The sequence below is a fragment of the Tyto alba genome, unplaced genomic scaffold (assembly GCF_018691265.1).
Source record: "Tyto alba isolate M040663 unplaced genomic scaffold, T.alba_DEE_v4.0 Super-Scaffold_38, whole genome shotgun sequence".
NCBI lineage: Eukaryota > Metazoa > Chordata > Aves > Strigiformes > Tytonidae > Tyto > Tyto alba.
The window spans coordinates 38,203,168-38,225,964 of record NW_024881313.1 but is presented as its reverse complement, the minus strand read 5'-3'; the positions used below and the strand labels follow the sequence as shown (position 1 = coordinate 38,225,964).

At 39.4% G+C, this 22,797-nt stretch overlaps 1 protein-coding gene across 6 annotated transcripts; it reads left to right on the top strand.

The window, feature by feature from the left end:
* Window positions 1–698: 698 nt before the first annotated feature.
* Window positions 699–22,480, top strand: SEC22C (SEC22 homolog C, vesicle trafficking protein). 6 transcript variants are annotated; one of them, XM_042802038.1, is made up of 9 exons: window positions 699–782; window positions 5,918–6,015; window positions 6,581–6,790; window positions 8,955–9,118; window positions 11,054–11,236; window positions 16,237–16,355; window positions 16,967–17,032; window positions 18,758–18,970; window positions 20,137–22,480. In XM_042802038.1, the coding sequence occupies exons 3-8, from the start codon at window positions 6,609–6,611 to the stop codon at window positions 18,956–18,958; spliced, it is 915 nt and encodes a 304-aa protein (XP_042657972.1). In that variant the 5' UTR covers window positions 699–782; window positions 5,918–6,015; window positions 6,581–6,608; the 3' UTR covers window positions 18,959–18,970; window positions 20,137–22,480. The 6 variants fall into 6 exon arrangements, with proteins under 6 accessions (XP_042657972.1, XP_032867382.1, XP_032867364.1 ...); XM_033011491.2 differs by having other exon boundaries at window positions 5,918–5,971; window positions 18,758–22,480; XM_033011473.2 differs by having other exon boundaries at window positions 18,758–22,480.
* The last annotated feature ends 317 nt before the right edge of the window (window positions 22,481–22,797 follow it).

The following is a 22,797-nucleotide window of genomic DNA, read 5'->3' as shown; positions in this document are numbered from 1 at the left end:
ATAATTAATGGTTAGGAATTGTTTTAGACAGGATTAATAGAATGCAGGCGTTCTATAAAGTAATATGCATAAGCTGCTCATTTGACCCATGTATCATCTTTAATATGGCTGACTTAAAACTCAGTGATGCTGAATCAACAGAAAAAGAATCACAGGTCTCGGTTTTAAGACATGAGAATGGATGAAAGGAAGTAATTAACTTTTAGAATAGGCAATATTGAAAAGTTAAGTATTATGGACTAGGTGTAGGCTAAATAGGAATGAATAGAACAGCTTGAGTAATTATCCGAAGTTCAAAAGGGTGATCTTTGATGCCTGAGAAGATAAGTGACTGTGGTGACCCAGGAACTTCCTGCCGCTCAGAAGAGGAACTGAGACGGGACGATTAAGAATCGGTTGAGACAGGAGGGTATTTTGGACTTTCGAAACCACTGACGGAGAGGACACCGAGGGTTCGTGGAAAAACAGCAAGAACTTCCTTCGACAAATACCAGTTGCTTGATGTTGTGTATACAGAGGATGTTTCTGAGCGGCCCTCTGCCACTGACTGGGGTGACAGCCCAGCTGTGAGTCGTTAATAAAGCGAACCTACAGCCACCCGCGCCCCTCCGCCGCCATCACCCGCAGGCTGGGGACGGGGCCGCCAACCGCGGCCTCCCCCGTCCCGGCGTGCCCCGCGCCGCGGCCGCTCTACCCGCCGCCTCTGTGGGCGGAAGGGGGCGGGGCCTGCTGGGCCGCCGTTGTTGTTGTCGTCGCCGAACGGGGGGAGAGGCCCGGGGAAGGTGAGCGGGGTGGGGGCTCTTCCTCCTCTTCCTCCTCTTCTTCCTCTTCCTCTTCCTCCTCTCTCTTCCTCTCTCTTCCTCCTCCGTCCTCTTCTGGGTCCCCAGGGACTGGGGTGGGGCTGAGCCGTTCCGTTCCGGGGCGTGTGCGCAGTGCTTGAGGGAGGGATGGGCCCTGAGGGGGTGAGCAGGAGTAACGGGGGGGGTGTGGTGTGGATGTGTGTGTGGGGGGGGTCCCTGAGGGGTTGTGGGGGAGGCGATGGCGGGAGTTGGGGTTTTGGGGTGATGTGTGTGTTGCGGTGGGGGGGATCCTGTTGTGTGGATGTAGGATTTGGGGGGCGGGAGGTTTTCCTTGGAGGGCTTGAGGGGTGGAGGGGGAGCAGGAGGGCTTGGGGTGGCTTGGGGCGAACTGGGATAACAGGAGGGTTTGGGAGGAGGATTTGGGGGTGACTGGGTGCTTGAGGGGTGTATGAGGAGAATTGTCAGTACAAAGGAGCGCCATAATGAGGTGGGGGGTGGCTTTCGAGGTGTGTGGATTTATTAAAGAGTGTGAGAAAGGGGTGCTTTTGGGACTTTTAATATGGGGGGGAGGAGAGGGGGAATAACCTTTAGGTATGTATAATGTGGTGAGTGGATAGGATAGATATGGGAAGGGTCCTTAGTTATGTGGGCTGGTGAAGGTATGGGGATGAGCTGGTGGGATTTAGGGTAGGGATTGGTGGGGGTGTATTTGAGAGCAGATAAGGTGGGTGATGTTTCTGAGAGATTAATGTAGGGGGGAGTTTCAGAGCCTTACAGAGTTCTCACAGTGTGGTTTGGGCAGGGGTTAGGAGCTCTGTCTGTTGAGGCAGTGTGGTTGATGGGGGAGCTCAATCTTGGGGTTTGAGTTTTGTGTAACACTTTATTTCTGATAATTTATAGGCGTATGTATAGTCAGAAGGTTTGTGATGGTAAGGGTTTTCTGTACGCTGCTCTTCGGCGATAAGAATAAAGCATGTAGGGTTTGTAGGAGCCTATAGGCTCTTGATATTTGCAAATCCTGTTTTAAAAGTTGAGATAGCATCGTGCTTTCAAATTGTTTTTATTCACTGTTAAATCTGGAGAGTGACCTTTGTTCCGCTGTAGGTCTGTGATACCTGTAGCTGGGTCAGCACTGCTGTGAGCAGTGAGGGAGAGCAGTTGGATACTGTTACTGCAATCTTTGAAGAGGAGAAATTTAACAGCATTTCAGATTTGCTTTGTTATGTATGTGAGAAGAGGATAAAATCCACCTTGTGATCCTGCAGAGAAGTAGTAACTCTCCCTGATGGACCATGTCTCAATTCCTTTTCTTGTTGGTTGAGACTGAAACCAGCATTTGAGTGCAGCTTTATTAAGTGTTTTGACTGAGTCAACCTGAATCTCTTTCGGATTCTGGCATCCAACCTGTAGCTGTCCGTGACTCCCTCTGAAGCTTTCCTGACTGAGAAAAGATGCATTAGGTGCAGTAGTTATGATCACCAAGCTATCATGTGTCCAGAAAACTTAACAGGCTGCTTCAGGAGCCTTCTGGACTGTGGTAACAGTCACTGAAGCTTTTGGCTCTTCCTTCAGTAGGAGGATCAGGACTTGACAAAATAGCAGGATGTGGTTGGGTTTGAAAGTGTCCCGTGTGCCACCTCTAGAAAGAAGGGAAATGTGACTCTGAACAGGGAGAGCAGACAAATGCTTGAGAGAGATCCTAGTAACAAGACATTCCTTGTTAGTGTTATGCCATTCTTCGAAGGAAACTTTTGTTTCTGATGGATAGATAAAGTAATTTCTTGAAGAATTTTATTTTTAAAATAATTCCCTTCATGAACTTTGTACGGGTTTGCATTTGCTTTCATAGGCTGATGAGTAAACTGTTTTCTAAGTACAGACAATAAAGTAGGAGTTTGTGTAGCATTTGGAGAAGTGTGGTGCTTGTGAATTGTGTCTAATCTTCTTATTTGGAGGAGCTTGCATAACAGTGTAGTAAAATGTGAGTGGTCTGATTAAGCCTGCCTTAATAATCCCTACGTAGTCACTGGAGAGAGCTGGCTGCTACTTAGGAAGGAAGGGATGGAGGAGCTGTGCTTCAGGTAACTTCTTAGATGTCTACTGTGGGAATACCCTGAAGAGTCTTGTTTGTTGTAAGACTGGTAAATATGTACTGTTTATGTGAGTCTTACACTGAACAGTTTTCTGAAGTGTTGCTAGATGTACATGTGCTTCAAATAATGAAAAAAACCCAAGCTTTGTTTACTTCAGGTATAAATTAGAACTTATTCTTCTGAAACAATTGCTTAAAATACTTCTCAAGGTTTTGCCTGCTTTGTGCCAGTAAAATACTTGGCCTGATATGATGTTATTAATTCTGAATACAGCAAGATTTGATACCTGCTTAATCAAAAGACACAAGTACATTGTCAAAAGTTCGGGACCTGAGTTCAAAGGCCTGCCACGTAAAGTCAGTTGCAGATACTTTGGGCTGCTAATCGTATGCAAATAGAAAGAGACTGGAGGAGGAAAGGGTAGGTCAATCTGAAATAGTATTCACTTGGTCATGTGCACACCTTGATCAGTCCAATATGTTGTGATAGTATGTGTTCACTTACAGGTGACATGGCAAAATTACCTCGCAAGTAATTAAACTTTGAAGGGAGGTGACATTAGTTATTTGCCACAAGTACAAAACACCTTCTGATGTGCAAGTAGCAAGAGGCTTGTGAAAAAGGAAAAAGAAAACCCAAAGCCTCATTGAGGTGCAGTGCCAGAGTAGGTGGGGTGGGAGAATGTGGAAAAGGGAAGGAGAGAGCTAGCAGAGTGAGTGATAGGTGGTTGGTGATAAGAGTTACACAGAAGACAGGTGAAACAGTTGCATTAATTTATTTTTAGGCTTTGCCGCCTTCTGCGGGGTAATGTTGGCTCTCACCTCTTTTAGCTAAGCCTGTGGTACATTTGAAATAAACCCCTGAATTACAAAAAAACTTGGTTTGTGTTTTTTTTTTTTTTTCTTTTCAACTCCTCAGAAGTCTTTACAGGTACTGTTCTCGAACCTCACACCTTTTTGCTCTGTTGGGGAGTAGGGTGTTACCTATGCAAACTTTCTTTTAGACTGTGTAAATGGGAGCTCTGTAAGAAGCAGAACCAGTGAACACGTTTCCAGTTTTGTCTTGAGGTTGTGCTCATCTGCTCTCTGTTAAGATTTGAGTCGCTGTATCAGCCTTTCTCTCTTCTGTTGAGGATGTACTTTTATACACATTTACCTGTTTTCACAAAACCAAAAGGCACGGGAGATATCTATCCTACTTGTGCTTACAGCTTGTTTGTGTAAGCCTCATTTCTTTAAGCAGCAAAACTAAAAATTCACAGACGGGTAGATTTTAAAAAAATAAACCAAGCCTTTTGTATGACTGTCACACCAGTGATGGTCTGATAGTATGTTACAGCAGATGTATTCTCCAATGAAGGAGCATTGACTCATTTCTCCAGTGAAGTCTGGCGTTTAATTTGGAAGTCTGCCTGATGGTGACTGATACCAGATGTTTCACAGGAGAACAGAGAATCCCTCTGCTGGGCAGCTGATATTCAGTAAAAACCTTATGCCCTTAACCATGAAGGTTTGTATGTCTTGGAAAGTTGTATAACTTTATATATGCAGTTGGTTAACCATAGGTGATGTTATCCCTAGGGACTAATATATATTTTTATTTTTTTTAAATCTTAAACTCAGGAATTCCTGTTAGTGGCATAGTGAGTTGAATAATTTCATAGGCCAAATACATTTTAGAAAATGTCTTTGGTTTCCAAGATCGGTGCCTTTCCATTTTCCTGGTCATCATCTGGCTGTTTCTGAAAGGTAAATGGGAATGTTTGATGTGTTGCCTCTGCGGTGTTTGTCAAGTGGGATATTCTGAGTTATACTTCATCACTATTACCAACCAGTGACCATAAAACTCTGCTGTTCTGAGCAATTGTACTTAAAAGTTGACTGTGTTAATGTAGCTGAGTTGGCAGTTTTTTGTTTTCATTTTACTTTTATGTTTAAGCTGCTTTCTGCATTGTTTCTTTCATGGCTACTAGAACAACACATTGAAGATTGAGGTGATATTTCAAGTTGACGTGTAATAATCTTGATTATTGCTAAAATTCTTTTGGATGCATGCTGAAATGAAGTTAGCTTGGTTTGATTTTACAACTCAAATGACTACTGGAGAAGAACTGTGAGAGGGATAGTGGAAAAAGAGTTAATATATAATTCTTCTTTAATCTCCATTTAAAAAGTACAGAATAACACCACATCAGGTGATGTGCAGTCTTCTGTAGTTTTCATTTCCTTTTCTAAGGAAACGAGTTATGTACAGTTATGCTTTCTGTCAGTTCCTCTGACAATTGTTGGTTGCTTTAACATGCTGGCAAATTGCAGCCACCTTTGACAGAGAGGGATAGTTCCTACAAGTTATGTGGAAATGATTCCTGTGATGCAGAAACAAGACTCACTTAGAGCTGCTTGTGGTAAGAGCTCAAGCCTTACTAGACATCAGAGCAGCTCTACAGGCAAGAGTTTATAGATGCCTGAACTAGAAGAGGCTTTGCTCTCTTACCTTAGACAGGAAAAACACTTGATGAGACACGTGTTTCAAAGAAACTTTGAAAATCGTAATGAATTGTTTGATACAGGCCTGTGTACAGCAGTCATTCCCTCTATCAAAAGTTTGAGTTCACAGTGTGTTGTTTTTTTTTTTTTTTTTTTTCCTCTTTCCCTAATGCTTCATTTAGGTAGTTTGCCTGAAGCAGAGTAAATGCCTTTTTTTTTTTTCTCCTTTTTTTTTTTTCCCCTTGTTTGTGATAATCACTTAACATCTGCTGATTTAGAACTGCTTTTTTACAAGAAGCTAGGTTCACTTAAAAACAGTGATTTGGGACATCAGAAATATTTTGCGTATCATTTCATAGTGTCTTTGAATGCATCTAGGAATTGATATATTGGATAAGAAAATAAGTTGTTTGTTTTCCTTCAGGCAAAATACTTTCTAGGATATGTTTACCTGCTGCACCAGAGATCTTACATTGTAAATATGCATATACGTACAGGTCATTAGTTTTCTAAAATGTTTGTTATGGTTATCTTTCAGAGATTATGTGAGCTGCTGCATTAGTCTTCTAACTTCTTGCACTGGATACTCACGGTATGTCTGAAGGACAGATCTCTTGTATGCTCTGAATGTACCAGGTAAATCCCGATAGTAACTTTTCATGGGAGGTTGTGACCTGTTAAAGAGTAAGAAGTCACAAGAGAGGGCAACTTTTATTCTATATTTAGCCGTAGTTGATTCTGTAAAAAGAGCCTGACAGGCTGTAGCCTAAAATTTATTTTTATATTCGTGTGTGATACTAGAAAATCAGTTAACTACCACACTAATACAATTATTTGCAACATTAGTGAAGATGCAGCATGTCAGTGGGAGTTAGCTGCTTTCCATCAATACCTTTAAGAACTTTACTCAACATTGCTGATGCTCAAGGTAAAGCAGGAGGGAAAATAATGATATTTTCCAGGTAGATAGTTGCCCTGACAAATCCTCTGCCTCACCTTTTTGTCTGAAAGGCATAAAACAGATGCAGCCATGACCTTTGAGAACAGTTTGATTGCCTTTCAGTGGCCGTGGTGTTACAAGAGGTACTGTTCAGTAGCAGTGGGAAACAAACTCTTTACCTTGACATATTTCTGGCTCGCATATTGGATTGTAACTAACTAATACCACATCCGTTAACCTAATTTAATATTTCATTTTCAGCTTGTCCTCATGAGTACTCCAGTGGAGAATGTCCATGATCTTCTTTGCCTGTGTGGTGCGGGTGAGGGATGGACTTCCCCTCTCAGCCTCCACAGATTTTCATTTCAACCAGGACTTTCTAGAATGCAGAAAGAGATTAAAGGTGTTATCCTCAATTCTGGCACAGTATCCAAGTCGAGGCACAGCAAAAGGACGTGACCTTAGCATACAGTAAGTCCCTGCTTTTGTTTGTTTGGCTTTTTGACTTTAGGTTTTGAAATGGTTGTTTAATTTTTGAAATTAGTTGAACTTTAAGGATTAGGTATATTCTGTAGTGCCTAACTCCAATCTGAAATCCCACCGTGCATGTCTAGATTGTAACCTCCAAGCAGATTTTGAAGCCTTATTTCTCAGCACCACAGCCACACAGCTCCTACTCAATTTAGTAAACATATGTTAAGATTGCTTATTTTAGTTGTAATTTTTCTGTAGCGAATTCTTTCTGCTCGATGGGCAGTACTTGTTACTACAAGCAATTGGAGTATCTTGGACTTCTGTGAATACTTTCTAAGATGTCATCCTAGTGCCTAGGAATTAGTTTAGTCTAAACCCCAAACCCTTTTCTTCAGGGACTGTCAAGTCTTGTAGGGGCCCGAGGCAAGGCTTCAACAGTCCTGATTCTGCCTTCAACAGAACTGCCCTGACTCCCTCCAACATACAGCCCACTCCATTTTCTGAATACCAGAAGGGTTTAAGCCTTTAGAAGACTAAGACGTGTCTTGAGGAGGCCTGAAGCATACTGATAGTAGCCAGTATGGAGAAACTATAAGTCTTTGCTTTTATTTATTGGAGAAGGATCTGCTTGTCTTTATTTTACGAAATTAAGGTTTCATTCAAAGATGAGAATTTTCATACACTGTTGATTTAGTTCTAAAAATGAGTTTTAGCTACTGATTGCATTTCTGGTTATAAAACGCAAGAAAAAAATTAAAGTGGCTGAGATAAAGCTAAGTATCCCTTTTTGAGGGAGTGATTGGAGAAAGAAGATACATGAAATTACACTGAATCAATTGGAAAAGCAGGGACTAGCATTTTAATTTGTTTTCCCTCAAAGCAAACTTATGCCCTTTAATGCTAACACATTCTGCTGCCTTCAATCTTCTGTAGTCTACAGAAGTGGTTGTGCATCTGGCTCTGAAATTAGAAGAGTGCAAACAGATACATGGCAAAAAGGCTATAAATTATTGACAACTGGGAAAAGGTAGTTTTACACAAGCGTAGTGTTGATCTTCAGCTGTGGGCGGGGGAGAAAAGGAATTTAGGGAAGGTGCCCAGTGTAACTAGACTCTGATGGAGCTAATCAAAACCGTACATCCCAACTACCTAGTACAACAAATAAGTAAAAATATGACAAAATAAAAACCACAACTATTTCTGCATGAAAGGGATGAAATATATAAACAGTAGAAAAGAGAAAAAATACAGAGAGACTAATTGTTCAGCTTCAAAATTTTGTTTTTATGCTGAAATACTGCTTGAAAAATGGCTAGCCTGTGAGGGAAGATTTCCTCAGTCTTCCTTCAGAGATAATTACAAATCCGTACTTATGGTGGGGGTTGTGGTAGTTTAGCTATCTACTTTCTGAGTGCTGACATCTGAACTAGGTGCCCTGACTGCTACCTTATTTAATGAAGCCTAGATGAGAGCAGTTTCTCTCATCCTTAAGTACCTGCCTACATTTTGATCAGATGAATCCCCTGTTAAGTTTCCTAGAAGGTTTTGGGCCATCACTAAGTGGAAACTTCTTCTAAATACAGCTTCAGTGTTAGAGAGACCTCTTTTGGAGTAGAATTTTTACTGTGCTGTTTCTGATACAAATCAAGATGAATTTGGAACAGATGATTTAGCAGTAACAGTGTTTGAATATCTTGGTTTGTGTAAGTTAACAAGTATCTCTTGCTGATAATATGAAGTTGTCATATTGCAGGGAAGCAAAGACTTCATCTGCTTGCTTCCTGTGAACAATTTTGTTTGTGGAAAGCCACTGTGTTTTCTTTCAAAATCATCTTGCCTGTGATGTTTTCTGGCCCTCTCTTTCCTTATTAACATGATTTACAGCCAGCCAGGGAAGATAATGTCCTCAATTTTTACGGATGTAGCAATTTAATAAAATCTGTATTGCGATCTATAGTGTGCTAAGGCATCCTGAATGAGTTAAGAATAAGTGTTAGATCTACAGGGGCTGCAGGACTATTACAACGGAGCAAACAATTTATTTTTTGCTGTCTGTACATTTTGTTTTGACAGAAAGCACAGTTCATTTCTCATGTTCAGCATGACTCTTTTACCTCTTTATGTTGATGTTACTTTTTTTTTTTTTTTCCCCCTATTTCAGTTTCCTTTCTTCTGGGGACATTGCCTGCATGGCAATCTGTTCCAGCAATTATTCAACCATCATGGCGTTTTGCTTCCTGGAAGAGCTGCAGTGGGAATTTGCTGCTTCCTACGATGCCACAAGCATCAGTTTAGCTTCCAGACCATATGCTTTTCTTGAATTTGGTTTGTAACTTTGTTCTCTAATAGTAAGAATTCTGTGTCTGCTACTTTTATGATGTTAAACAGTATCTCCTGGCCAAAGCCTGATTATAAAAATGAATCTGTGTGTGTGCCTTTGCATGCATGTGTAGGAGGAGGGGGAGATCTTTTAACTGCCTTAAACTATTAGATCGTTGGTTTTGCAGTTCCTGAGAGCCTCTGTATTAGATGAACCAAATGATGTGGTGATTAATAAACAAGAACAGAAGAAATCCACATCTCAAATGCTTTCTAACTTAACTAAAAAAATCTGACAAGTGGAGACAGATGTGTACAGGAAAAAAGGGAGACGGAATAGATTATTATGGGCAGCTTTACTTCTGGCAAGACTTAAATTCGTGTAATACTTCATAATCATGCCTAGCATGTCCTTTTTAACATGATATAAATGGTTTTTTTTTTTTTTTTTTGCTGAGTAGCAGCTGCTCTACTGAACCTCACACCTTTGAAAAACAGAGTTCCCTTGCGATGAGAAACTCTTCTCTGGGTAAAGATAAGATATTGCAGTGGGTTAACACACTATCCAGATTTTGGTCATACTGTTAAGCTCAGGCTTACAAGATTGAAAAATCCACTAGGAAAGTATATCATACAGCCATCTTGCATTTTGGGTGGATTCCCTGTAGGGCACGTTCCAGGCATGATGTAATCTTATACTGAGATCCAAATTACTCCTTTTTTTTTTTTTTTTTTTAAACTTGAGTAGGAATTTGAGAATTTCTCATCTCTTGTAATTGCATAAGGTTTTTCTTAAAGAAAAAAATGCTGCTCTTTTTCATTTTTACTATTATGCTGTATTTTTTACTGAGTCTACCTAATGTGGCTGTGTGATTTTTTTATTTTATTTTATTTTATTTTTTATTATTTTTTTTTTCCCCTCCTTCTTTCTTGTGTTTGGATCTAAGATGCACTTGATGCCTAAGGTGCCTTTTGCCTGGTCGTTACAGATAATTGTAGCGTGCTGATTTACTGAAAAATCCTGTATTTTACATTAAGGAATACTCATGGCACTGTGTATTCTAGCACGACATAAAGCCCTCCTGTGTGGTCTCAAAACTCATGCTTAAGCTATTACATACGTATTGTATCCAGTAGTAGCTGTGGTCAACCTAAGCAAGTCTTCTAGTATAACAATACCTTAAGGATATGGATTTTACTTACAGGATATCTTAGCAATACAAATGTTTCTGCATGTTATCTTCCTAAGCATTTGAAATGGCTTGAATTTTCCAGTATCTTTGCGCAATTAAAAAGGAAGTAGCACTGCCCACAATGAGGTACTTCAGCTCTGGAGGTGTGAGCAATTCGTACTTGGACACATTCTTTGCTTATTGCAATTCCTGTCAAACCAGCAGCCACACTTTTGGAAAGGGATTTGCTTGCAAATGGTATTAAATTTAAAGTGTGAGAGATGAAGCAGGGTGATCTGTATGTAGATCTGTGGCTTGGATGTCGGTAGAATCACTATGGAATTGTCTCTGCCAGTCAGAGTTGCTTCATGAGTCAAATATAGATTGAATTACTTTATCTCTGTGCTGGAAAAAACCTAATCCTTGACATTGTTAAAACACAATCTGGAATTGCTTCTCATGGTAGTTCATAGGTAATTTAAGATATATGTTAACATCTGCCCTGGAATATGAAAGATTGTTTTTCAGTCCACTGGTAGGCAGGATGTTGAGATTTCAAGTATCCAGAAGGGAGTGGGTGCAGTATAAAATACCTAGGAGAGGTATTTTTGTTCCCTAGCCAGCAGTGGAATTTTATATCTGAAACTAATAAGAAAATCAATGAAGAAATGAAAAAAAATCAAAAAAGAATGCCATGATTTGATTAATAATTACCTAAGGCACTTAACTTTTGCAGAGTTAATTGAAGCATGTTTTTATATTGTTTCAGATAACATCATTCAGAAAGTGAAATGTCATTTTAACTGTGCAAGTGGCTCTCAAACAAAAGCCAACTGGGAGAAGATCGAGGAGGAGCTGAAGTTCCAGCCCCCGGTTCAGCTGAAACTAGAGGATACGGAGCTGATGAATGGGATGGCTAACGGTGGGCACGCAGGCGTTCATGTGGAGGTTGGTAAGTTACTACTACACACAGGTGACAGTAGACTTCCTGAACCTAATTTTGCAAACCACAGAAAAACATGTAACAGCGGTGGTTCCTTTTATACTGAGAAATATATATATGTATCATCTGTACGAAACCTGAGAAAAAAGACTGCCTTTCTATCGTAGCAAACAACATACGGCCCTTAGATTATAGCAGGGATGCATCAGAGCCTTTAAGGACTTGTGGTAGTGCCTTTTTTTCCAGCCTTAGATCAGTTTTCCTGTATGGATGATTCATTGTAACTGGACTTGGCATTTTCCATGTTAAGTTCTCCTGCTTTTAAAGTAGTTATTTGTTAAATTTTCTACGGCAAAAGAAAACTCCTCTTAATTCTTTGCTTGTTGCAAACTCTTACAGTCTAAATAAGTTGCTTCGGACTTGAGGAAAGAAAAGATGAGAAGAGCTGAGGGTAAAACTCTTATTCCCAGACTGTCTATCTTGGGTTGTTCTCCCCTCTTTGCTTGTCCTTTTACCTTACTCTTTAAAATTTAATGCATTTGACTAAAATGCTGAAAGAGGATATGTGTATCTCTATAAACAACACAGAGCTTGACAAGGGACCTTTTTGTAACAAATACTGACGTTTTACCTACTTTTAGAAGTACTAATCACAACTTACTGTAAAACTGGTGTCTTCTTTGTGTTTCAGTTGCATAGTCAAAGTCCTGCCTTCTTCCTCTACGGAATGAAATGGTAAAGTCATTTAGGTTGGAAAAGATCATTGAGTCCAACCGTAAATCTAACACTGCCAAGTCCACAGCTACACTATGACCCTATTTTAATCATACCAGCATGGTGTTTTAAATGCAGCTGGAGTGTCATGAGCTTGTATTTCCTCTTTTTTTTGTTGTTCTTGGCTTATGAAACACTAATAAAATTAAGTTTCAGTTGCTCAGTCTTACTGTTTCTGATAGATGAGCTACAGTCTCATTTGACATATGTACTTTAAGCTAAAATGTTAAGGGGCAGTGGCCCAGAGGAAAAAAAAATAGAAATAGAATCAAAAACATTTTATTTGCCAGTCAGATTTGTCAGTGCTCCTCAGAACTGTGCTTGAAGGTTAAATATTTTCATGATGTGACAGGGATTAGATTAGAAATTCTTTGCACTAGTGTGAACAGTTTCAGTGCCAGTAAACATATGCAAGCTAGTCTGTGTCCACAGATCAGAAATACATTTTCAGTTCCCCCATACTCTTAATTGCTTTCTTTTACTTTCCATCTGGCTTTGTATTTCTGGCTGTTCTCTCTGCTCTAACGCAAATGCTCTTGCAGATTGTTCTGCCTTTATTTTAAGGATCATGTTTGTGATCATCTGTTTCCCTCAGCTGGAGTCATCTTTCCTGGCTTATGTCTCTCTCCTTGTCATTACCTACCAGCTGAATCCAACTTTTCTGCTCTAAGTTTAGCTGTGTGGATAGTGTTTGTTCCTATATTAGTGTTATTTATATTATGACTTTGCTATACAGGAGACTTCTTGAGCTGACATTGGAGTGTTATGGTTGCAAGAGTACAGAATTTAATTGTGCCTGTATTCTATAGAGAAGATAGATTAATCAATGGCTTGATCAAAACATCACTTTCCTTACATGGTTGTAGCTGGTTCCTGTCTTCTTTTGAGCTGTGTGATTATATGCCCTGGTTCTTCATTTTAGTGTGAAAGGAGTCTCAAAAGTCAGGGCAGTTTTGTCCTTGTTAGTATATACAGGAACAGAAGCCTCTTTATTTCTTCTGATTGTTCCTTCCTTTGTTAACTAAACCCAGGCCAATTCTTGCTGGAAAGACCCTAGCACTGGATCCTTGACCAACATCTGCACAGCTGTTGTGAAAGCTTCACCTTAGGTCTCGATATGGGCACAGCTGATAAATTCCAGGGGACAGTGGGGGGTGTGTACAGAAGAAATGTCAAGTGGCAGTAGCTTTCTAAGAAGAGGGAGAGTTCTCACATCAGAACTGGCTCTAGGAAGTAGAACAAAAACTTGTGCTGTTCGTGTAGTAACCATACTGTTAAATTATGCAGCATTGTGCTCCCCTTGATGAATGTTCTTAATCTTTTGTAGGCACGCGGGGAGTCCTTCGCAGGGTCCTTTTTAAGATGTTTTCTGAAGATGTCTCACATCTCCCTCTTTTGTGTGCTTGTATTTTATCTGAAAATCTTTAACTCTGATTTCATTTTTTCGCTCCTGGTGCTATCTTTATCTGGAGCTTTAAGTGACTCATTGTCAAGCCCTTGTTGTGCTATGCCTTGAAGAGACAGCATGGAGCGTGGTACAGGCATTCACGTCAGTCTCCGGTTAAATAGCCAGCGGCCTCTGCTCAACAAATCCTTTGTAGGCAGAAGCTTCAATTTCTTCCCTGTCTGAGAGTGTTTTCACAGAATCATTCTATACCTGTTCAAACCTGCACATGCATTTTTCCTGGGTGCTAGATAATCCAAAGTCCCCAGAACATCTTCTGTATGGTTCTTGTACTCTGAAGTGCACAGTTTTTCTGTTTGAAGAATGAAATCAGTTTGAATCCCAATTAACATTGTGCAAAATTGTGCTGTCTTGGACTAAGAGTGCTTGTACTCTCTTGTTCCCTTATTTAATGTAACAAGCAATTCTAGTATGAAATTCTGTTTATAAAAATAGGATTGAATTCACACAAGGAACTATTAATTTTTCTCTAGCAGTACCCATCTTGCTCGTTTTGTGCAATTTCAGTTTGTGAATTAAACCTCAGAATGATACAGCAGAAATAAAGTTCCCCAGCAAGCAACTTAGAGATCAGTTGTCACAGAATCTGAACCCCAAGCAACTGGATATTGTAATCTTCCCTGCATCTGTGGTAGCAATTATTTTTATCCCACTGGACAAAAAAAAAAAATGTAACTTTTACATAATATTCCATGCTGTGGTCTTCAGCCTGCAGAAGCAGTGTAATGAGACTTGCATTGTTCTTCTGTGGGGACTGGAAATTCTTGACACACAGTTTGCAAGATCCTGCACATTGAATGATACTTGTGCTCGGTAATTTTGATTTGTTTGAGAGACACTGTATGCCTCTGAAGTAAGCCTTAGAAACTGAGGAAGAAGAAACAGTAGTCTTTATTAGGACATTTCCATGAGAGACAGAGGTACATAGCTGCAACATTATTTGATCTATCAAAAATAATAGGAAACTGAATAGTTAGGTCAGTAAATGAACAAGCATGCTGATACAGCTTCTGTTCAGTGTGCTGTTTGGACTTTAAATTTCACTGCATAGCAAAAAATTTAAGTTGCCTTTGAATGGTAGGATTACTTGCACTATTTATTTACATAAATAAGTGTATGACAATGATATACAGTAATGCCACATAATGTGACATATATCAAATGGAATTAATACAGTTCCTCTTGCAGCTCTTTTGGAGATGAAATTATGGAAGTATGAGTGCGTGCCAGGCAAATTAATTACATAGACACTTATCAAAAATACTTTATTTCCCTATGTTAATTTGTCAAGAAACTTTTTTACATTCATCCATCAAAATCTCTCTTGAAGGAGAAGACACAACTGTTTTCCTATCTTAAACCATGCAGTACTGCAATATCTAGGCTGTTACAGTGTCAGTGAAATGATGCCAGAGATGATCTCTGCTGTGTCGCATAGTTTATTTACAGCAGTCAGGAGCTGACTGCATCTGGACGGGAGGCAGAAGGTCCTGAGAGCTGGGGAGACTTCGAGGGCTCAGTTGTTCTTTCCTGTATCTTATGGATGTTGGTGCAGGAGGATCTGGATTTGGTATCTGAGCTGCAAATCATCCTTCTTATCGTTATGCTGACAGCGATCTACTTGTGATCCAAGGGCAGGGAGGGCATGGGAGAAAATGTAGGTGAGTGTCTAGGTGCGGTGTTTGTTGTTGAGCTGGTGAGGATAGCTAGGGGAAAAAAATAGGTGAGCTTTTGGACAACCAAAAGCCAGAATTAGAAGTGGCAGATTCCAAAGTTAAATACAAATCGAACGTAATTGTTTTGACCTTAATTACTTATATATCAGTTAGAGCATCCTGAAGAGATGGTATTTGGATGTGTAGGTGTTAGAGTAAATAGGAGTGGTGGAGGAGGTGAGAAAGGGAAGAGGTAATTCGCTAACTGAAGCATGGGGAGGTTGGGAGAAAGGGAATTGTAATGCACCATAAAGTCTGGTTCAAAAGCAAAAAAACTCTAGCATCCAGTTTAATTCTTAGGTCCTGGTTTTGACCATGCTTTGTCAGTCTAAGAGGCCCAGAGGTAGGAGCAGCAGTTCTGTGACAGATGTTCCTCCTCTGTGACTGTGTAGTATCATCTTGACAACTCCTGCAACTCTTCTAGCAGCAGAGCATCCAAGTCCTTGGCTCCTGCAGTTGTATTCTGGCAACTGCTCGGTTGGGGCACCAAACACTGTGTGGAAACTGTGCTGGTGAAACTAAACTGCTGCATATCAGACTGAACCCTCAAACTTTCACTGGGAAGAAATACATTATCATCAGTTGAGGAAGAATTGAATTGCTGTCTTGCTGTTATGGGTGTCAGAAATCCAAGCTCTTTCCCAGACCTTTGGGTGCTTGAACCCTCTAGCTTTTCTAGTGACCCGTGAAGAGTGTTAAGTATGCTAATTTGAAATAAACAGTTGAAAAATATCTGTGTGCACCATTAAAGAAGACATTAATGCCAAATGTCTCAAGAACAAATTATGTTGCTTAACCTGCTTAAAAAATACTCCAGACCTCTCGCTGATTTCTAGATGTCTGAAGAATTGAATAGTGTAGTGCAACAAGAAAACAAAAGTTTTTCTATTCATAATTGGTCCTCTCTGGAGCAAGCATCAAAGGTTTAGAAAATGTTTGAAACTCATGTTCAAAGAATCAGAGGAGTAGTGCTAACTTTCACTAATGTCTCCCTTTTTTAGGTTGTTTTTTTGATTGTGTTTTTTTTTTTTTTGTTTGTTTGTTTCGGTTTTTAGTCCCTACTTACCGAATGCAGCGTGTGACTCCTCTGGGGATTTTGTCTCTTGTTCTGAACATCATGTGTGGAGCTTTGAATCTCATTCGAGGAGTTCACCTGGCAGAGTATTCATTTCAGGTAACCCTGATTGAATTGAAACCTGTAAATGAGTGAAGGGGAGAGAGTTATTTGGGTAACCAGATTAAGGTTGGCTGTTGTGCTTCATATAGAGCATACATCTTTACTTAGGAAGTGTTTTGTTTGTCCAGGTAATGTACAATTAATTTCTCATCTGCTAGACCTCATGTGTTTTGTTTCATATTGCAGCACATTACATTTTATTCTTTACTAGGGAGATTAAAATTTGGAGAAATATTTTAGTTTTGCCAGGTTGACTCGATATTTTTTTTTTTTTCCCCCACCCCCCCTTCTTGTATTTTGTTCTAGATGCTTTTGTGTAATTTTTTTAAAACAAATGTGAAACTGTAAACAAGTTTTATAAAGGAAAAAAAAAAAGGTGTCCTGATTGTATGGTGGCATAGCTTTATTTAGCAGGAATTATCACATAAGCCTCCGTTTTTGGTATGTTGTTCAGTGATATTGATCTTGCTGTTTAACACAGTTGCAGTCAATCAACATAAACTAGGATGAGAGGTACTTGATGAAATATAGTGTTCTAATATATCAAGTGGTACTTGTTAGAAACTGTAGCTGACGTCCTTGTTTGTCACTTTTTTTAATCCAAACAGGAAGACCATGAAGGAATTGGAAATGTGGTAGCTTTTTTCCTACCTTTTCTAGCCTGTGTTTTTCAGGTAAGTTAACTGTAGATAAAATGCTTTGTGATTAAGTTTATATTATAATATACAAGGCAAAATAATTTTCAGCTAAGCAGAATTTGTTTTTTAGTATACTACCTACTGCTGAGATATTCCAGTGAAGTGGCACAAATACAGTTAAAGGCACAATTTGACCCTTGGCACATGGCAGATGCAAGATTTTTCAGTGCTTTCATATTGTGACATGCCAAATGGAGTTGAGCGTGATAATTAAGTGTTAGCCCAGAGATGGTTTGTTTCCCAAAGGGATAGCCACGATGTCTTTCTGACAGTGGCAGACCTAGTGATGGGCTTTTGTAGCATAACCACTTGGAACAACTGAGCATGTACAGGATAACAACATTATTGAAAACATAATTTACATTACAAATTACTTCTCGTTCTTGAGACAAATGTGATTCCCGACTTCCTTAGATCTTATTTTTTTTTTTTTCCTAATGGATTATTTTCTCTGAACTTATGCAGAAGAGTTTGAATGAGGAAAATATTTTATCCTCCAAACGGGTTATTCTTGAAAGGTTCCTTAACTGCCTAAAAGAGCAGTCCATGATATTTAACTTGAGGGCAATATGTTGTTTGCAAAATCTTCAATTTTTGCCTGTCGCAGGAAGCTGCGGTAGTTGGGTTGCTGGTTTACAGGAGGAGGAACATAACGCCTGCAGTGTATTTACTGCTTAGTACTGTTGCATTTGGCTAATGGTTTGAGGATCACTGTCTGAAGCCTTTCATTTATGGTATTTAAAACTTGCAGAGAGGCTGTTTATTGTATCATAATAGATACAATTTAGTGTCTTTCAGCCTTCTTACACCTCTGCTCAGGGCAGAACTCTAAGATGGAGATAGTAATTTTTATGTAAATACTTGATGCAAGTCATTCTTCACAGAGGGAGGCTCTGTCCTGCTTTTTTCCAGTTAGTACCTGAAGCTAGAGAAGCTAAATAAAGAAGAGTTCTCTCTTATCCTTTTGATCTATAGCAGTCATCTTCACAAAATGCTTGTGCATAAATTGAGCTCAAATGTGAAGTGCTTTCTGCATGATGATCTCTGCTTGTGTCATCAGCACAGTTGGAAACTGTGACCTTAAGTGAGAAAGCATGATCTGTTACTGACTGAGTTAAAAAAGTAACTCTTCTGCTAACACTTTGAGTTTTTCATTTTTTCCTGTAAGGGTTGTTGCTCTTCACACATGCTTAGCAAGTGGGTTCCACCTGTTCTTAAATTTAAAAAGAAAAAGAGCCCAAAACCCCAGCTGAACAGAAAGGATGGTCTTTCTACTAAGTCAAGAGTAGAGAATGAAGTCCTTTACTTATCCCGAGAACAAATATGGCAGAAGCAGATTTGGACTCGCTGTTTTCCTGCTTCTGAGCCTTTGTGTTGCAAAAATCATAGGTGGTTTTTGACAGCTGGCTCAGGTTTTGGATTCCTTTTAACCCTGGCTGAGGCAGGCAGGAGGGACACCAGTTGTGACTGACTTCTTTTGATACCTGTGCTTACCCAGCAGGGTCTGGGTTGAGGCCAGCACTCTGGCTCCTCGTGGAGGACTTTTAACACAGGAGTTGAAGGGAAGCTTTGAGCTTCTCGGTGATCACTGCCACGGCACACACATCCAAGCGGCACGGACGTGCCAGCAGTTCCCAGCTGTCTCTCCTGTCTATATGTGCATGGTTTAACACTAACCCTGTCTCCCTGGTTCTTTTGTAGTGTTACTTATACCTCTTCTACAGCTCGGCAAGGAAGGTGAAGACATTTGTACTCTTCTTCTCTGTTTGTTTATGCAACATTTACTTGTACGGATTACGGAACCTCTGTCAAATAGCCTTTCACATAGGAGTGGCATCTCTTTCTTCTTATCAGATACTGACAAGGCAACTTATGGAGAAACAGCCTGACTGTGGAGTATGAAAAAGACTTCGGGTTTGCTACTTTATTTTTACAACATTTTTTTGTATTAAACTGGCCCCAAATGGAATATTTTTAAACATTTGTGACAATGGTTACTGCGAGGAAGATATTTTAAAGCAACTTGATATAAAGTAGGACACTGTAATCATGTCAAACATACAGTGAGAATGTAGGTTTATTTAACGTGGCATGTGGTAATTGTGCATGGTAGATCTTGTCAGGTGTCATCAACAGATGGAGGTTCTCCTTAACATAAACAGGCTTTTCCTCCTTGACTAATACCATCTAGACAACATTTTGCCATTTGTCTTACCGGCTTTGTAGCACTTTGGCAGGTCAACGTCTTGCCCTGCCAAGCTTCCAGAAATATTAAAATTGCATCGTAAAATGAAGTGGTGGGTAACATTTTCGTCTGTAGAATTTCTTAAGCATTAAGATTCTTGGTAAATGTAAGTAAAGGAGTTGTTTGCCATAATTAGATGAGTTCAGTATCACTGGGAAAAAATGTTAGGGTAAGCTTCGGGATAATTTTTCTAGGTTTTGAAGGAAAGGAAAAGGTTGTGGCTCTTTTAAAAACCATAAAGGCTATAAATATCCCCTGGCTAAACAGTGCATTGCAGTTAAGTATGTGCGCATTGGTTAATTGCAAATATGCTTGGGGCAGCATAAAATAAACCAAGTGAATCTTTCAGCTCAGGTGGCCTTTATTTCCTTGGTTAAGGTCACTCTTAGTATAAGGGTAATTCCATGTTTGCTTGGTCTGTATGGATAATAAATCTTCCAGGCCTACTTATGACAGGCCACTGACTCCTTTACCCTTCTTAAAAAAGTATATAGCTGGTGAGTAGAAAGCCATTTTCAGTAATGGAAAGCCAAGAGCAGGTTCTCTTTATTGTATAAAACACCTTTAGTTAATGGTGTTGAGTTCTTACACTAAGATGAATTTATTAGTGTGCACTTTTGAATATAGTTCTTAAGAGCTGAAATTCTTAACCTCTGCTGCACTGGGTATTCTTGTATGTAACATATTGAGGTGCATATGGGCATTTTAGAACATATATGAATAATTTAGCTGTCCTTGAAGGGTTGTAGAGATTCAAATTGAGAAGATGTAGAGAACTGTAGGTGTGTTATTGTGGAAGTATGGTCCTAGATTTTCTTTTATTTTTTTTTCTTAGGAAACTGTTTTCTGGTCACCCCATTTCTTCCACTAGACATCTCTCACCGAAAATTTATTTTCCTCTCACATAGTCTCTACCTCTAGTGGTTGCAAAGAGATTAACATGATGCAGAGTTGTCTTCCCGAGTTTGCAGGAATGCTTAAAAAAATTACTTTCTTGCATCTCAGTGAGTTTTCCTGAAGCCTCACGATCCAAACATGTGTATCAGTGGACTACTGGTCCAGAAAGCTGTGGTGCTCTACCTGGGAAGCGCTTCTATGACGCAGCTGGCTGCAACAACAGCATCGATAGGCAGCCCATTACAACCTGAACAGTTTCTAGGACATCAAGACACTTGATGCCAGAGCTTTTTCCAGTAGTAAATTGTAGGTATTTCTTTTCCATCCTGTATTAGCCCATTTACTGCAGCAGTAACATAATGAAATCCTTAAAACTGAGGAATAATCTAGTAAGAATAATGGAGGAATATTTTAGCCAGACAAATCAGAAAACAGCTAGAGCTGTGTGCTGTAAGGGAATCCTCTTCTGTTATAAGGGAGTGGATTAAAGTTGTTTGTCTTTCATTACCCCAGTTTTCAGCCAGAGTGTAGGTGGGGAAATGAAGCCAGAATTCAACCATTGTCCTTAAGACACCCAGGTGACCACACAGATGTGGGGGTTTTAGTACTGGCAAGCTTTAAGTTTTCATGCTGTTCAGTCTCAGTTTAGGTACTACAGGGAACCAAACCAGGAGTTTGGAATACAAGTTTGTTTGTTCGTTTTTTTTAAAAAACGTTTTTTTAAAAAAACGAACAAACAAAAAACCAACAAACAACAACAAAAGAAACACCCTGAAGAAAGGACACCCCCAAAAATCTGATACTAGAAACTTAACGCTTTGTTAGGGATGCTGGATCTGGACCTATTTGTGTTTTACTGGAGCATAAGCTGGTTATCAGCCTACTGGGTTAGCATGGGGAATCGTCCTGTGGGGAAAGAATGAAGCGTTTTATACTAGAGATAGGCAAAACTTTGTGAAAGGGACCTTAGTGATATGACCCAGCATCCTGCTCCTACCTTTTTAGTCTCAGTCTGGCTAAAGAATCCAAGAGCTTTACTGTTTCCGTGGAGGCTTGGATAAAGCCTGCCTGCTAGAGCTTTAGGCATGCAGAACATTTCACTGGCATGGGGCCGGTGAAGTATTATCTGCTTTCTGTTCCTCATCCTTGCATTGATCTGATTGGAAGAAACTGTAAAGTTTCTGATGCTTCCCAAGCATCTGACTGTTTGCTTTACCATGAAACAACACATCCCCAGGCCAGGTGATGTTAGCAACAGGTCTGCAGTGAGAGTGGTAGAACAAGGTGTTTAGATAGCTTCTGTAATTAAAACAGGTAGAATGGATAAAGGTTAAATTCTGCTTTTATTTAATATTTTTCTTTTTCCTGAAAATGTTTCAGTAAAATCAAACAAAACCAGATGGTTCGGTTCTGCCTTCGTGTAATTTTTTTTTGTTTTGTTTTCTTTGTGGATTAGATGGACAGTGCAACTAGATCTTTTCTACTAAATGAACAGAGCTCTGGTTTTCTGTTAAGTCTTAATCCCTTTGCAACCTTTTTTTATTTCCTGTAATATGTGTAAATCATATTAAGGAATCTATGTGGATTAATACGTGTGCATTAGTATCTGTGTACTTGGTAGATTTGGATTGTGATTCCAAGATGAGGCAGGGCACATGTAGTTTGACCTAATTTTTTTTTTTTTTTAATGTTAGTATTCAGAATGGCTCCTGTATCTATATGGCATTTATGCAGTTAAACATTTTCTTCTGATGAAACAGCAAGAGGAATAGAATAGTTTACATTAATGTCAGTGCTCTTAAGATTTAATAAGAAAGAATGACTTGCAGTTTGAGTACATGAAATCTGACTCATAATGTGGGATTATGCCTGTATTGAATCAAATCCCCAAACAGGAATCCAACCCTTTTTTGTTCAACTTTAAACTGTTTAATGTAGTTTGAATTGCATCTTCTTAATTATATCACTTTTCAAGATAAGTCTTTTGGAAACTCTTTTCCTCACCCAGCAGCTCAGCACAAGAAAATTGTCAAAGAATAAACTTCATTAATTTAAAGATTTGCAGTGCTTAGTCACTTTATGAAGCTGATAATTTTCTGTGTTTGTTTTTTTTTTTTTTTTTTTTTTTCTTTCTCCCAAAGACCTGTTAAGTTTATAGAAGGTGGGCTGGTACCTTTTTAGACATTTTTGTACTGTATTAATAATTGAACCTGTGTAAATGTGTATAAAGTAATTTTTGCATGTATATATGTACATATACCTAATAAATGGCTTTTTTGTAATGGCTGTCTTCATTTGTAGTTCTGAAATAACTGATTATGTTAGAACCAAGGTTCATCAGCCATTTCATTTTCGTATGCATCTTTAGTGTTTCATGTGGCAGTGTTCAAAATTTTTTAAAAATAAGCTCAGCTCTTCTTTTTAACTAAAAGTTTGAAAATCAGAGTGGTTTCACATGCTGTCGCAGTGCATCCTGGGTTGTATGTGGTCTCTTACAGAAATAAATACCTGTATGAGCTCAGGCTGGCTTTCTCTGAGATAGATTAGGTATCAGAGCACACACTACCTGGGTGCACACTGACTCTTCTTCTTCAGGGGG